Consider the following 17,132-nt stretch of genomic DNA (forward strand, 5'->3'; position numbering starts at 1 on the left):
CTCGCCCAGAGTCACAGAGCTGGTGTATGCTGTGGCCAGAATCTGACTCGAGAATGCCCCCCAAGTGTTCTTTCAAGCTGATCCCTTGCACTGCTCCCCAGTGCATGCAGAAAGCAAAGGGGCACATCCTGCAGTGCTGGTGGTTAAGAGACCTGGAGTCCTTTGTTCTGGGTGGCTGATGTCTCTGCAGTTTCCCAGGAGCGGAGTTTTGGCTACACGTGGCAATGACACAATGAGGTGTTCCAGCATGGTTGGCTTCTTACCATGAGCCAGAAATCACAGTGCACTTGCTGGATAAAGAACCTTCAGGATGGCCGCTGCCCGTACATCAGCCATATTTTTTATATGTAAGTGTTCTTAGTGGCCCTGGTGAACTCATATATTCATTGCTATTAAATTTAACCAGCTTACAGGGACAACCGCTAATTCAGCTGGGCCATTTTTAACGTAGACCCACAGTGTCCTTTTAACTCATCCTGTCATTGATTTTCCTTATTGCATGAAGTTTTCTTATTGGGTATTTTTATTTCATGAAGGTCTGTGGTATTAAGTACAAATATAATGAAAACGTGTAAAATGAAATAATAAAGTTGAACAGGCAGAGGAGGTATGAATTTAGCATGGAAAACCCTTCACTCCCACCTGTAAACATGGTATAGCCCTTATCGTCACCTGCCTGCACTACCAATAAAATTTCCTAATAGCCTTCCCTTGTGCCGGCTGTAATCCACTTATTCTTCATGTAGTTTTCCAAGTGGGTCTAAAATGGAAATCCCAACATGCAGGGCCAGTTTCATTGGGTGTGTCACCTGTGCTGTCACGTGGGGCCCAGGCTTGGGAGGCCCTATGTTTGGTTCTGATGCTCTGCCCTCACCATCTTGACATTCCTAATGACATCTCAGCAAGGGGAATCTCATTTTCCTTTTGCACTGGACCCTGCAAATTAAATAACCAGTCCTGGTACCATATAATCATGTAATCTACTCCCTCTGCTTCCTCATAAATGCTTTAGGAGCCCCTCTTTGAATTTGCTAAGAATTTCACGGATGGTGGTTTAGAAGCATCTGGATTTTCTGTCAATGTCCTTGCTTTGCAGTTCTACAATTCTGTGTCCGTAAAATGCTTTACAGATGCAATTACTAAAGAATGTCAAAGATCTGATATTTACACTAGTGCCTTCAAAACTGATCCAGTGCTAATAAACCTAAGACGGCACTAATTTTCGTTCACTTGTTTTCGTTTCTCTGCCTGCTTGTTTTATCAGACACGTCACACTGTTGACTTGTATTGACGTCACAGTCACACAATTCCCAAGATGTCTCCTAAGCAGCGACCTTTCCTTTTTCCTTTAAAGTTACAGATCTAGATTTGATTTTTCCATATTATTCAATGTCCTCACTTATCTTAGTGTTTGATAAGAAATGTCTAAAAGGGGAGTTCCTGTTGTGGCTCAGTGGAAATGATTCTGACTGGATCCATGAGGACGCAGGTTCGATCCCTGGCCTCACCCAGTGGGTTAAGGAGCCGGTGTTGCCGTGAGCTGTGGTGTGGGTCACAGACATGGCTCGGATCCCGCATTGCTGTGGCTGTGGTGTAGGCTGGCAGTTACAGCTCCCATTAGACCCCAAGCCTGAGAACCTCCATATGCCGCAAGTGCAGTCCTAAAAAGACCCCCCCCAAAAAAAAGAAAGAAATGTTTAAAAGGTACAGACTATAGTATTTGGAGTGGATAAGCAATGAGATCCTGCTGTATAACACAGGGAACTCTAATCGCTTGTGATGGAACAGGATGGAGGATAAAGTGAGAAAAAGAATGTATATATATATATGACTGGGCCACTTTGCTGTACAGCAGAAATTGATGGAACATTGTAAATCAATTATAATTAAAAAAAAAAATTAAAGGCGTTCCTATGGTGGTGCAGTGGAAATGAATCTGAGTAATATCCATGAGGATGCAGGTTCGAATTTGATCCCTGGCCTCACAAAGTGGGTCGGGGATCAGGTGTTGCCATGAGCTGTGGTATGGGTTGCAGTCAAGGCTTGGGTCCCACATTGCTGTGGCTGTATCATAGGCTGGCAGCTGTAGCCCCAGTTCGACCCCTATCTGGGGAACTTCCATATGCCACGAGTGTGGCCCTAAAAAACAAAAACAAAAAGAAAGAAAAATGTCTAAAAGGGCTCAAAGTCAAATAAGCTTGATTCACTGTATTTTTATATCAACTTAAAGCACTTGTACCACATTTTAAAGAAGAAATTTAGATGTGAACAATCAATTATTAGTTGGTTTAATTCCAAAACACTGAAAATAAGTCGATGCAGTTATATATTTGTTAATTAAAAGAATTATTGAGCACCTATGACGCTTTGAGGATTCAGAGACAAAGACATTCAGCCCTTGATCTCAGGGTGCTTAATTAACACTTAGATAGAGCTGGGAGGTGGAGGTTCTATTGATCTTCTGGGGCTGCAGTAGCACAGAACTCATTTTTATCACAGTTCGGAGGCTAGAAGTCTAGATTCAGGGGCTGCCTCTCTCCTTGGGTCCTGATCTAGTGTTTTAACTTATCTGTTGACACTGTGACCTGATGGCAGGCATGTCATACGTGAAGTTTGGGTGCCCACCTCAGCCTTCAAAAGCCTGTTCACCTCATTAATGTACTTAACACACATTACTCGGGGTGCTGTGGGATGGCCGTGGACAGCGTTGCTGTGAGAAAACAGGTCGAATGCTTTGATCCTTGGTGTGCATGTGGATGTAAATGTTCCTTTAGGGGGGAATATAGATTTCGTCACTAGAAGCTTCTGTCGAGGTCTGGACTAGTCATGCTTTACTCCTCACTCCCCTACGTTCCACCCCCACTGCTCTCACTCAGTTCAAACTCATCCACACAAATGCGCACACACACACACACACAGACACACAGACACACACAATTAACCAACATGTCTTACAAATGCCAGGTCCTTAAATATGCACCTGATTTGCTCATAATTACAGCTATTACTCTAGCACGTGACAATCCAACACCTAGAAGCCCTTCAGCCAAAGTGATATTTTAAAACTTCAGTCTGCTCCTAGCATCTCTTCCTGTGCCTTTATAGACTTTCCATTATGCTTTTAATAAAAAAATCCAAACTCCTTCACTTGACACACAAATGCCTTTGCCATTGGGTTGATTTTTCTTTTTTAAAGGCATTTTTATTTCTTAGTTGCCATGTACAGATATAGGCTGATTTTTTTATGGAAGAGTAGTTGATTTCTAATATTATTAATTTCCGGTGTACAGCATAGTGAGTCCGTATTTTTACAGGTTACACTCCATTAAAAGTTCTTATAAGAACGACTATAATTCCCAGTGCCATTCAGTATATCCTTGTTGCTTATCGGTCTCATCTGTTTTATCCACAACTGTTTTATCTCTTAATCCCTTATCTCTAGCTTGCCCCTCCTCCCTCCCCTCTCCCTCGCTGGTAACCATTCTTGTTTGTGTATCTGTGAGTCTGTCTCTGTCTTGCTCTATCCATTCATCATTTGTTTTCTTCATTAGATCCCACACATACATTTATCATGCAGTATTTGTCTTTCTCTGTCTGACTTATTTCACCCAGCATATTCCTCCAGGTGTGTCTACACACAAAGCCTTTAGAAACACCATCTAGGTCAATCTCTCCAGCCCGATTTCCCATCCCACCCGCTCTTCAGGTATCTCCCAGCCCTCGCCCACACTCCACCCACAGAAGCTTCCATCTGACACCCTGAGTTATTTTCAGTTGCTCTGGTTTGTCCTCTGTGCATGCTCTCATTTCCCCCTGAGGAATCCCTCAAGCCCTGCCCCCATCAGAGATTGAGGTGGGGTCTTTGCTGCTGCAGATGGCCTGGTGGCAGTCAGGGATGGACTCTGCAGCCCGATGCTTGCATAGGCATCCCTGCTTCATCAGTGTCTGCTGTAAGTCCATGGCCACATTACTCCACCTTTCTGTGTCTTAGTTACTACGTCTGCTGTGAAGTACCAGTAGTTGGGGTCATTTGGATTACATGACTGGTACAGGCACTGCATTCAGCCTAGTTCTTGACATCTAGTAATCAACCAGGAGGAGTTTTTTTTGTTTTCATTTTTTTTTTCTGTCTTTTTAGGGCTGCACCTGCAGCATATGAAAGTTCCCAGGCTAGGGGTCAAATCGGAGCTGCAGCTGCTGGTCACAACCACAGCCACAGCAGCAACTCGGGATCCGAGCCACGTCTGCAACCTACACCAGAGCTCACAGAAACACCAGATCCTTAACCCACTGCGAGAGACCAGAGATCCAACCCACGTCCTCACGGATGCTAGTCAGGTTTGCTACCTCTGAGCCAGGATGGGAACTCCCAATCAGGAGCTCTTAACTTGTACTGTGAGTAATTACTGAGAGTGAGCCAAGCACTGTGTTAGCCACGGTGCTGACAAGGAAGAAAGGATATTTCTGTTTGTCATAACGCTAGCAAAGGAGGAAAAATTATACTTCAGCACAAAAATGATGGTTTTTTTATAACTGCTATGAACCAAATCAGTACAAAATTACTCCCCTGAAGCAGCTGGACTGAGGCTGGGGATGTGATTTGAGGTGCAGGACAGGCATCAAGGACAGAGGGACCTTGTAACATCTGACAACTCTGGTGCCCCAAGCCTAGAGCTTCTTGGGGTGAGGGGTGGAAGCTGGTGGGTATAGGAGAAGAGAGATCATTTACTCCTGAGGAAGAGTGAGGAAATCTAATGGGTGCACAATAGAGATGAATCTAGGCAGCGTTTTTGTTTTTAATGATTTTAATTTTTTCATTGTAGTTGGTTTACAGTATTCTGTCCATTTCTACTGTACAGCAAAGTGACCTAGTCACACATACACATACATTCTTTGTCTCACATTATCCTTCATCAGGCTCCATCACAAGTGACTAGATATAGTTCCCAGGGCTAGACAGCAGGCTCTCATTGCTTATCCACTCCAAAGGCAATAGTTTGCACCTATTAACCCTAGATTCCCAGTCCATCCCGCTCCCTGCTCCTCCTCCTCCTCCCCCTCAGCAACCACAAGTCTGTTCTCCAAGTCCATGAGTTTCTTTTCTGTGGAAAGGTTCATTTGTGCCATATGTTAGATTCCAGATATAAGTGGTATCATACGGTATTTGTCTTTCTCTTTCTGACTCTAGGTAGCTTTTAGGTGAGTGAAAATTGAGGAGTGGGGAGAAGGGAATCTCAAGCCATGAGAAGGGGGAAAAGAAGGCACTTCCCAAGACCCCTGGGTGACCAAGCAGGGGCACTTCTCCCCAGCCCCTGTGGTGTAGCCACAGATGAGGGTTAGGGATGAGGTTAGCAATGTCCTAAAAGCACCCTCTCGAATTTTGAGACATCCCTTGAAATCTTACACTGTTATATATAATGTTTAATATTAGTATGAAATTAATAAAGCATTTTTATTAATTAAAAATACTGAATTGCAAACCTATATATATTATCTATTCAAATACTTACAGTAACTATGAAACTTTCTCTGCAGGGTTGGGGGAGGAGCGCACACATGCCTTGTGGTCCATATTTCTTATCCTTATTGCAATATGACATTTTCTTTTTAAAGTATAATGAGCCTTTTCCTATTATTGTATAATTTAAGAGAGTATCTCAAGATCTGGAGTCCAGTTCTTGATATTTAATTTTTATGATTGCAGATGCTATGTAGATGATTAGATGTAGTGTGTATCATACAGGGATTGTATGTATGAATAATCACCTATCCATCAAGCATAGCTTTTTTCCTTAACTAACGAAAATCTGAGAAACATCGTGAGTCTTAAGGTTGAACTACAAATTCAAAGTTTTGAGGATTAGTCAGAGATATTTGAGATGTGCTTTTACTGTTTTTACTACTAACTTCTTGTCCCTAACATTAAACTTAAATTTTTAATCTGCATATTTTAATAGTTTTGTAGGTTCTACTTTCTTCATTTGCCTTTAAGTTAAACTAAAACTAAGTCCTCAATATATGTAACAGTCTGGTGCACATTTCCGTAGTATTTAAAGGTCTCCAGGTTGATGTTTACATATTCATTTCAGTTCCTTTCTTACCGGTTATTGAATTTTAAATCTTAGAGATGAATACCTTTGGCTTGCATGCAGCTCCTCATTTATCACATAGCTTTCTTTGTTATCACAATCAGAATTAAGATAAAGCTTATCTTTATCTAAATATTACTTTTTATCTTGTGAGTGGAAAACAGCTGTTAGATGGAAACATGTGGCTCTAGCGTTTATAGATGACAGAGAAAATGTCAAGAAAAAGTATTTTTGTTCTTTGACTGATGGACCAAGTGCCATGTGGACAATATATTTATCATGCGTCTTCTACTGGATGGAAATGGTCTCCATGTGAAACCAGCCACGGCTGAACTTTGGGGATAAGGTAAATGTGTCAGTGATGAAGGGGCTGTTATTTACAACCAAACCATCAATCAGCCATTGTCCCGGGGGGCAGCTGAGTCACTGAGCTATTCTGATCTTAACTGCACGTACAGCTGGTCCTGAACACTGGGCTTTTTGTTAATTTACAGCACATTTGTGACTCGCTAGAGCTGCCCATTCAAGGACATCAACTACATGATAAATGCTGTGTCCTGATTATGTAACCTTTTGTTAGGGACCCATTAAGTATATTGTAACGAAAATGGATGGCCACTCTTGGTTTTTCAAATGCAATATGTTTAAGGACCTTTCTCCCCATGCCCATAAGCAAGGCAATTGAATTTTTTATTTCTCCAGGCAAATTTGGTTTTAATCCAAGCATATCATTTTAATCCCTTACGTTTATTCCAGGCACAAAGCAAACGAAGGCTTCATGGTGCCTTGTGACAGTAATACAACTTTTACCCTCCTTGTACTAAATCTTACAAACTACTACTGTGATTTTCATTTCGCAAATGACATAAATAAGATTCGGAGAAGCTACGTAATCTGTCAAGGTCACAGAAATAATTAGTGATAGACTCTGCCATTTTAACCCAGGTTACTAAAACTCCTGAAGTTGAACCTCTCTCTGATTTACGGTGACTAAATATGGAATCCGCTGCGTGTCTGAAGGGTATCAGTAAAATGCAAAACAATCCATTAACTTTGAAAAAGTAAATTAAAAAAAAATTAGAACCTGAAAAAAATAAGACTATGATAGTTTAACTCTGAAAGTTCAAGATAATCCCATAATGCCATTTTATTACACGATGTGCTTCCTGAAACAGTACTATATTAGGAGATGTAAAAATTGTATGTAGATAGAAGATATGGATAAATATTTTCAGACAGAGCACAGGCGCCCTAAAAAATGGTTTTAGGTTCAGTACCCAACTCTAACAAGTATAATAAAAAAAGTAATAAGATAGCAATAAATGTTGGAATGGGGACAATATTTTTTGAATATTAACTATATTTTTCATTTCCCTTGAATCATGATGCTCTTGTCTAGGTCTGCAATGTTCAGTGGAAATGTAAATTGAACCACATATATGATTATTTTCTAGTAATTCTATTTTTAAAAATTAATTTAAAAAAATTTGTGTGTGTGTGTTTTTGTCTTATTGGGGCCACACCTATGGCATGTGGAGGTTCCCAGGCTAGTGGTCTAATTGGAGCTGTTGCTGCCGGCCTACGCCAGAGCCACAGCAACTCGGGATCCGAGCTGCGTCTGTGACCTACACCACAGCTCATGGCAACACCAGATCCTTAACCCACTGAGCAAGGCCAGGAATCGAACCTGCAACCTCATGGTTCCTAGTCAGATTCATTTCTGCTGTGCCACGACATGAACTCCGATTTTTAAAATATATTTTATTGAACCAAGCATGTCCAGAGTTTAACATTTCAATGTGTATCAACATAAAAATTATTAAGTAGATATTTTGCATTCCTTTTTTTTGGGGTAAGTTTTCAAAATCCAGCGTCTATTTGACTCTCGCAATACATCTCAGTTCTGATACAACATGTTCTTCTCAAGTATTTGATTTGTATTTAGGTTTCATAAAATTTACAGTGTAAAAGTAGATGCACATACCCAGTTTGTTCCAAACGTATTTTAAAGTTTTCTTCACATCAAGTACCAGTCGTGAAACAAGTTAACTAAAATTAAAAATTCAGTTCCATGGTCCCAGTGGCTAAGGGCTACCAGATTGGACAACAGAGTTCTAGAATTTCTCATCTATTATTCAATGTCTCAGAGAAGGAGCTGCCATAAGAGAAGTGCCGGCATTTCCCCATTTCCCTGTCCCCTCGGTCCTGGCAATGCCCACTCTACTCTCCACTTACATGAGCTGGACTCTTTTATTTTATTTTCTCTTTTTTGACCACCCCGCAGCCTATGGAGTCCCTGGGCCAGGAATCAGATCCGAGCCTCTGTTGCAACCTACACCACAGCTGCAGCAACGCTGGATCCTTAGCCCTCTGTGCCGGGCTGTGTCCCAGTGCTCCAGAGAGGCTACGGATCCCATTGCGCCACAGCGGGAACTCAGAGGTGGACTGTTTTAGATTCCATTTATAAGTGAGATCTTGCAGCATCTGTCTTTCTGTGCCTGGCACTTTTTGCTTGGCATGATGGCGAATGTTGTCTATGTTGTCTTGCACGGCAGGATTTCTTTCCTTTTTAAGGCCGGATAACAGTATGTCTATACATACCACACGGATCTAATGTACAGCAATGTAACTGTAGTTTACAATACTGTACTGCATACTTGAAATTTGCCAAGAGAGCAGGTAGATCTAAAATGTTCTCACCGCGCCCATACGCACAAGGTGCTAATTATGTGAGGGAGTGGACACATTAATTAGCTTGACAGCGGCTGTTACGTCACAATGTACACACACAGTGAGAAGCTGAGAGAGAGGCTGATTTGATAGACGTTAACCTCGAAGTTCAAGATGGTTTTGACGAGGTGGAATGCATTTTGATATAGAAACATCAAATCGTACACCTTTAGCATATATCCATTTTTAAAAATTTGTCAATTATACCTGAATAAAGCTGGAAAAAGAAAAAAAGGGAAACAGAGAGATGGGCCAAAACCAATCAGAAAAGGAAGATAATGTTTGGCTTCAATCGTCTCCTCTTTCTTTGTCAAAAGAGAGCAGGCAATTCTAAATTCCCACTGAGCAAGGCCAGGGATCGAACCCGCAACCTCATGGTTCCTAGTCGGATTCCTTAACCACTGTGCCACGACGAGAACTCCAAGATCTATGTATTTTACTACAAGCCAGAGAGAGTACATAGGTATGATGGGAAAAGATGGTACTGCCAGGGGGAAGGCGCCGTATCTGGGCCTGGGAGGAGAGCAGAGGAAGGAAGGGCAGCAGCGAGCACCCCTGGGTTAGGAAGCCTGAGAAGGAAGTTGGGCATCGGATGATAGAAGCTCCAGAGAGGATGAAGAGAAAACAGGGAGTACATGGATTTAGAAACTGGGAACTCAGCCTCAACATAGCCCAATGGCAGGTGCGTCAGGCATCAGAGCAGCTGGTGCTGTGGGAGCCACAGGACCCTGCAGCAGAGCCCAAGAGGGCAGACAGCTCACCTGGGGCTGGAGGGAGGATGTGTGGGGGGTCGGAGCGTGAGCCTGTATGGGCCACATTGGGGCGGGGGGGTTGCCAGGACATTCACCGTGGTTGTCCGAAGAGCTCCGGAGATGCAGTGGGAGGAGCAGGTGGCAGGAGAGGCAGGGAGGACTTTGTGCGACAGCCCTGTGGCTGCTCTGAGGTTGCCTCCTCCGCTCCTCAGCCATGTAGTCTTGAAGGCCTCCAGCTGGACCACAGGGTCATTTTGCCAGAAAGAGAAGACTGAGAAGCTGAGAACAACTGAGCATTTATTCAGCGTTCCTCTTCAGTGCAGGGTGGACGCCCATGATGAGGCTGAGCTCAGTTATGGGGAAAAAAAGGTAGCTGTATGCTTATACAATCTAGTTTGTAGTCTATAAAATTTATGATGTCACTATACCACTGTTTATTGCACTTTCCTGTCGCAGCCCTGAAAGGTCTGAATTATGTGCACACACATCTGCCTGGCATGTCTGTGGTCTTAACACTGCTGTATTACCTCTCATCACAGTTCTGTTACCTACCCTGTCAGATTCATTTACATCGCAATTTGGCAAGTTTATGATTGTGGCGAAGCATGGATATAATAATAATAAGACTTCCAGGACTCTGCATGCCTGTCTCAATGTATGAACCCCCCCCCCCAAATTTTGTTCGGTGTCCCTGTACAGATTTGCAAGTAGGTCTCTAGTGGAGTCCCGTGGAATCGCATCCTTGACCCTGTCCTATGTGTGTCCGAAGCTCATGAGAAGCTGAGAGAGAGATTAATTTGATAGACGTCACCCTCAAAGTTCAAGGCCGTTTTGACAAGGTGGAATGCATTTTGAAAACAATTAAGAAAATTTATTTTTTAAAATAATTCTAGGAATCTAATAAGAGGAACTTTGTAGGGCATCTGTCCACGCGGGGGCAACAAACAAGATTACTGGTAGTGCTTTGTGGTTATTAAAAACAAAACAAAACAAAACAAAAACTAGAGATTGTCACGCTACATGAAGTAACTCAGAGGAAGACATATACCATATGATATCAATTGTATGTGGAATCTAAAATATGACACAAATGAACTTATTTACAAAACAGAAGAGGACATGAAAGACAAATTTTTGGTCATCTAAGTGGAAAGGGAGCAGGGGAGGGCTCAACTAGGAGTTTGGGATGAGTAGACATGAATATAATAGATATTCTGTGTATATATATATATATATTCTGCATCTTTGCGCTACTAGATATTCATAGGATTGCTGAGTAAGAACTGCCCAATAATAGTTAAATGGCTTGGCCCATAAGGTAGTGAGCATCCACTGACCCTTGAGGGCTGAATAGACACCATCCTGCTCAAACCATATGCCCTTCTGTTTGTGTTTTATTTTAGCTATGTTTTGACATCTGGTTAACCTAGATGGTTTCATAAGTGAATTAAAAACCAAGAGAGCATAAATAATCAATTCCTGTCCTGTATCCAACTTGCTTAATAGTTTTTTATGCTATAATTTCCTCTTCTGCTAATTAGAAATAATAGACTTTCTGTAAGGATAACACAATTAGACTGGTTAAAAGGCACATTCACAAAGTACCAAAAAATTCCCTAGTACATATCAGTGAAAACTCAAATTTTTCTTATGTGACATCCATGCCCACTGATTATGCTACAGAAAAATCTGTGCATTATAAACCGCTACCATGATCCACTTTAAAGTTGAAAGTATTTGAGGAGTTCGCCATCGTGGCTCAGCAGTAACAAACTCGAGTAGCATCCATGAGGATGTAGGTTCGATCCCTGGCCTTGCTCAGTGGGTTAAACCATCCCGTGGTGTAGGTCGCAGAAGTGGCTTGTAGCTGATTTGACCCAGGCCTGGGAACTTACATATGCCATGGCTGTGTCCCTGAAAACACACACACACACACACACACACAGAATAAAAATAAAATAAAGTTGAAAGTATTTGAGCAAATATCACCCTTTTCCCATCACCCTTAAAATTCAGTTTTCTTCCATTCTGGTTCTGGACATTCAATGGAGATCTGGTGGAGGAAGAGCCAAATCCAAGGCTATTCCTAACACAGAAGCTTTTTCATGAGTTTGCCTAGTAGCCAGACTATGTCCTGGGACCCCTTATAATCAGTGCTTGAGTCATAGAGCAATTTAGGACTGAACTCCAGTTCAAGAGGAAGCTCAGAGCATCATCCCAAGTTCACAGATTACTGCAAGCCTGCACCCCTTGCACAAGGAAGGGCTGAGCTCTCTTCTGAGGTGGCCTCTGGGGATGAAGGAGAATGCCTGTGTTTTCCAGAGCAAACTAATACTACTTCCTACTTCTACTTTCCACACAAACTAGTACTACTTCCTACTTCTCCCTTACGGTAGCGTGTAAATGTTGGCTCCCTGCTCTATATGATGGTTCCCTTCTTTCTTCCATTTTTAATTTAATCTCTCTTGCATCCATTCATATTTAGCCTGTGTCCATTGGCCATTCCCTCCAGGCAAGTAATCAATAGAGAAAGAAAGGAAGGGTAGCGGCACCAGAGTGCTTTACCCCTGCTTCCCATCCATGTCTCTCCTTTCTCAAAATCGCCACCTCCGCCCCCATAGTCAGCTTGTGCATCCTTCATAATGAGCTTCGGCGAGTCAATTTTTTCATCTATAAAGTGAAGGTAATGATGCTGTCTTACTAACAGGACTATTGTGAAGATTCAGTAAGTCTGGAACATTGTCTTGAACAGCCATCCCTCATGAAATCAGAGCGCTAATGATTATTAGCAATATTCCTACTATTCAGTTATCATTTCGCATTTATTTTGTCTTAGTAAGGGTAGGATGTTCTGACAGATGGGAAGAAATGCAGAGGTAAGACATCATTACTCAGCCTATGGCTGCATTAAAGAAAATCTCACGAGCAGCCCACGTTTCACTCCCCATGTATATGCATGAGTCAAATAAGGAATTACTCTATTAGATGCATCATCACTGGCAACCTGAAGGGGTGTGATATTCCTGCCTTGTTATTCATGTGGGCAAAACTCTTTTAACATATTTCTCTCAGTGGCAGCAGCCTTGTTTTCTCCTTCTCATCCCCTTCTCTTTCCCTCTCTTGTGTACTTATTCTCCTTAACTGAAACTATTCAGTTTCCCAGCTCAGGCTCAGAACCCGCAGACATAGCTCTGAAGGTCATAGGCCCAAGGTGGAGATAGTCCAGCTTTTATTTTTTCCTAGAATATCAGGGCTGGTTAGGTTGCAAAAGGGCTAGAACTTGGCTAGATAGAAGCCTTGGATCACATGGGCTGTTTAAATATTCATATAGTGTGCGTTGGCAGCTAACAGGCCTGCGAACTCTGCCCAGAAAAAAAAAAAGAAAGCGAAAAGATAATTACCGAATTTCATAGCATTCTAAAGTGGCTGCCGTGAATGAAAACCTTAAGTGCTGACTGTGGTTTTTAATCTCTTAGGCAAATTTTTTTTCTTTATTCCACTGAGGACAACAGGCAAGTGGTTATATGCCTGATTATATTTCTGATTATGTTGTCAGTATCGGATTCTGACATTAATATCATAAAAACTGATTGTATTGTCAAAGCCATCTCTTCTTCATAATCACTTTACTAATGGCAGGAAATAACAGACACATACCCTTTGTAGTCAACAGATTCATTAAATAACCACACATCGTTTAAATCTGAGCAGTTGATCAATAGAAAAAATCAGATGAGGGAACGACTGAGTTTCCTGAGCCTGGTGGCTAACAATGTGAAGACATTTCATTCTGTGCAGTCAACTGATGTATGTTCTTCTTTAGCATATGTGAAGATGCCAAAAACGTAGTTATTTAATAATTGTTTTGGTTTGGTTTTAGCCAGCACATTGCCACTATCATAATTGTTTTTTTTTTTTTGGTTGTCTTAATTCTGGTTGATAAAATTTAGTTAAAGCTATTTCACCGTTTCAGACAACAACATAAAAGCAAACCTTGGCACAGTACTGAACCTTAAATTCTTTTTTCAAAATAATATCTATTTAGTGGAAATGGGCTCCATTTTGGTTTATTTATAGCTATATTCACAAACTCTGATTTTTAAAAAGTATGCTTCCTCTCAGGAGGCATACAAAAATGTAAACATAAAATCTACTCATTCATCAGTTTTCCCCTTTTTAATAGTATTCACCTAAAATGTGAATTTAGGTAAAACAAGAATAAGTACTTTGCAAGTTATAAAGAAAGTCACTTGGAATGTTTCTACGCAGTGTCTTAGATGATTAATATTCTATAAGAACTGACATTAATCCGTATAAGCTAAGTAAAATTAACTCATCGCTACTCTTATCAAACTCTAGTTTTAAGAAACTTGCTTCAGAAAATTCGTAAGCTGCAGTTGATTATTTGAACTATACAGGCAGGTATATGTCTGTATGTATTTATGTGTGCAGATACATATATAAGATGTATATCAAGAAAATATGTTCATGAAAAGTCATGTTTTTCGTTTGGTATTTCAGATGTATATCACCAACACAATCAAAGCCAAAGGAACAAGACTCGCTAAGCCTGTTCTGTGCCTGGGCTTAATGTGTTTGGCCTTTCTCACTGGACTCAACAGAGTAGCAGAGTATCGAAATCATTGGTCTGATGTGATAGCAGGCTTTCTGGTTGGAATATCTATAGCAGTATTTCTGGTAAGTATAAATTATTTGAAAATAATTTGGTTTTGAATCAGCTTGTATAATGACCTGCTGGACAATACAGGTGTGAATCACAGGCTTTAGTTACTAAAGCAGATGGAAGTATGTGGTTTAAGTCACTCATTTCTTCCTCCTCCCTCGTTTTGTAGTCAGGTTTGGGGGTGGAAAAAAATAAATATTCCACATTTAAAGGTGACCAAACAGCCCTCCGTCTCTTTCTTCATAGAAGGAACATTTACCTAGACTCTGCTATAACCCAGGCACCATGCTCGGGGGTGGGAATAAATACATGAAAAAGACGTAGTCCAGATCCTCAAACAGGTTGAAGTCAGGTGGGACAAGATGGGCCCAGAGAGTTCTCTAAAGGGCTATGATAGAGGTAGGTTTATTCAAGAGAGCCACTCTGTTGGGATTAGGGACCCATCAAAAAGAGGAGGGGACGTATAAACTGGAAAAGTTTATGGGGGGGGTGTCTCTCGCCTGGGGCATAAGGAATAAAGGGCAACAAACACAATTCACAGGGGCAATAGGAAATGTCTCCTAAAATAAGCATGGATGGAGCCCCTCCTGAATTCCAGGGCGCAGTATGTGTCTGAGAGAATGTGGCACCTGGAAAGGTACCCATCATCCAGTGTGCGTGTCATGATGGGGACAGGAAAAGGACGTAGGGGAATATCCTGCAAAACCTCACATGTTATAACAATAACTCGGGCTTTTGTTTAAAAAATATCCATGATTTGAAAACTTTTGCCTGGGTCCAACTGAGTCGAAACAGAAAAGGAAAAAAAGAAAAAGAAAAGAAAAAACCAGCCTGCCTGAATCCCAGCTTCTTGATCTACTCAATCTGTGCTGTTAAGCAATTTACTTAGCCTCAATTTCTTCCTCTTTAAATGAGGCTGTAAACAGCCTCCTTGAAAGGTTATTATAAGGATTTATAAGTTCAGTGCGTGGCCACGTGGATGACAAAGTAATTGCTGTCAATGAGAGTTTGTTTCCTTTCAGTCCCTTTTACTCTGTGATCGGATTTGTGCACTGAAAATGTTTTCTGGGAAATAAAACTCCAGGTGAGAAGAGAAGAGCCAAGTTATGCCGAACCAGGGAGATAAAACAGACACATTGGGCCTCTGAGGGCACAGAGAGAGGGGAAGGATGCCCGGGGTGCTGAGGAGGTGGAATGGTTTGGACTTGATGAAACACTGGGGATGATGGGGTGGGGGTGGGGAGCTGTGCCAATTTCTCATGCGGGCAGCTAAGACTCTTTTATTTCCAGTGGTGATTTCAGCTCTGGCTTGCAATATCCTGGGGTATTTGCAGTGATCTTGCAGTATGTGCAGATCTCTCAAAGGATTCCAAAATAAAATTCACACGAACCTACTCCGGCCAAACCTCTGTGTGTGGGTTGAAGGCCTTCGTGTCCCCAGGCCCCATGCCCAGTGTCTCGCATTTGCCTTTGACTCATCGCATCCCAGGTCATTTCCACAACAGGATCTTTCTCTCGTGTCTTATTTTTTTGCTCTTCCGACCATAACCTCTCCATTTTAGAGATGAACACTTCTCACATCTAATAGAGCCATAGGTTCCTAGCCCTGCTCACTTCCTCCAAATCTGTCCCATTCCGCTTCTATACACACAATAACACAATCCATTGCTAATAACAAAACAGAATAAATACATGGCAGAGCTCTTTCCCGCTGCTAATGTTATTTTTTAAATTTATTATTTATTTATTACACAATGAATTTATTACATTTATAGTTGGACAATGATCATCACAATCCAGTTTTAAAGGATTTCCATCCCAAACCCCCAGTGCCTCCCCCCACCCGCTAAACTGTCTCCTTTGGAAACCCTAAATTTTTCAAAGTCTATGAGTCAGTATCTGTTCTGCAAAGAAGTTCATTCTGTCCTTTCTTCAGGTTTCACATGTCAGTGAAAGCATTTGATGTTGGTGTCTCATTGTCTGACTGACTTCACTTAGCATGATAATTTCTAGGTCCATCCATGTTGCTTAAAATGCCATTATTTTGTTCCTTTTAATGGCTGAGTAATATTCCATTGTGTATATTCTTGATCCACTCCTCTGTCGATGGATATTTAGGTTATTTCCATGTGTTGGCTACTGAAAATAGTGCTGCAATGAACATCGGAGTACATGTGTTTTTTTGAGTCATGATTTTCTCTGGATAGATGCCCAGGAGTGGGATTTCTGGATCAAATGGTAGTTCTATGTTTAGTTTTCTGAGGAATCTCCATACTGCTTTCCACAGGGGTTGCACCAATTTACAATCCCACCAACAGTGTCATAGGGTTCCTTTTTCTCCACACCCTCTCCAGCACTTATTGTTTGTAGACTTTTTGATGATGTTCATTCTGGCTGGTGTAAGGTGGTACCTCAGAGTGGTTTTGATTTGCATTTCTCTAATAATGACTGATGTTGAACATCTTTTCATGTGTTTTTTGGCCATCCATATGTCTTCTTTGGAGAATTGCCTGTTTATATCTTTTGCCCATTTTTTGATGGGGTTGTTTTTTTGGTATTGAGCAGTAGCAGGTGTTTATAAATTTTGGAGGTTAATCCCTTGTCAGTCGATTCATTTGCAAAGATGTTCTCCCATTCTGTGGGTTGTCTTTTCGTTTTGATTAGGGTTTCCTTTGCTGTGCAAAAAGTTTTATGTTTAATTAAGTCCCATTTATTTATTTTTTTTACTGTCATTACTCTTAAGAGGTGGATCTGAGAAGATGTTGCTGTCATTTATTTTGGAGAGTGTTTGGCCTATGTTTTCCTCTGAGTTTTAGAGTGTCTGGTCTTATATCTAGGTCTTTAATCCATTTGGAGTTTATTTTTGTGTATGACGTT

The 17,132-nt window shown here is 41.3% G+C and overlaps 1 protein-coding gene across 2 annotated transcripts in view; it reads left to right on the forward strand.

Moving 5' to 3' along the window:
• PLPPR5 (phospholipid phosphatase related 5) overlaps positions 1-17,132 on the forward strand; it is a 114,713-nt gene that overhangs the window by 66,049 nt on the left and 31,532 nt on the right. For both annotated transcript variants that reach the window (XM_047785220.1, XM_047785219.1), the window contains exon 4: positions 14,093-14,269. In XM_047785220.1, the coding sequence (XP_047641176.1) occupies positions 14,093-14,269 (177 nt within the window). The remainder of the gene's footprint in view (positions 1-14,092; positions 14,270-17,132) is intronic.

Source organism: Phacochoerus africanus, chromosome 6, assembly GCF_016906955.1.
Source record: "Phacochoerus africanus isolate WHEZ1 chromosome 6, ROS_Pafr_v1, whole genome shotgun sequence".
Taxonomy (NCBI): Eukaryota; Metazoa; Chordata; class Mammalia; order Artiodactyla; family Suidae; genus Phacochoerus; species Phacochoerus africanus.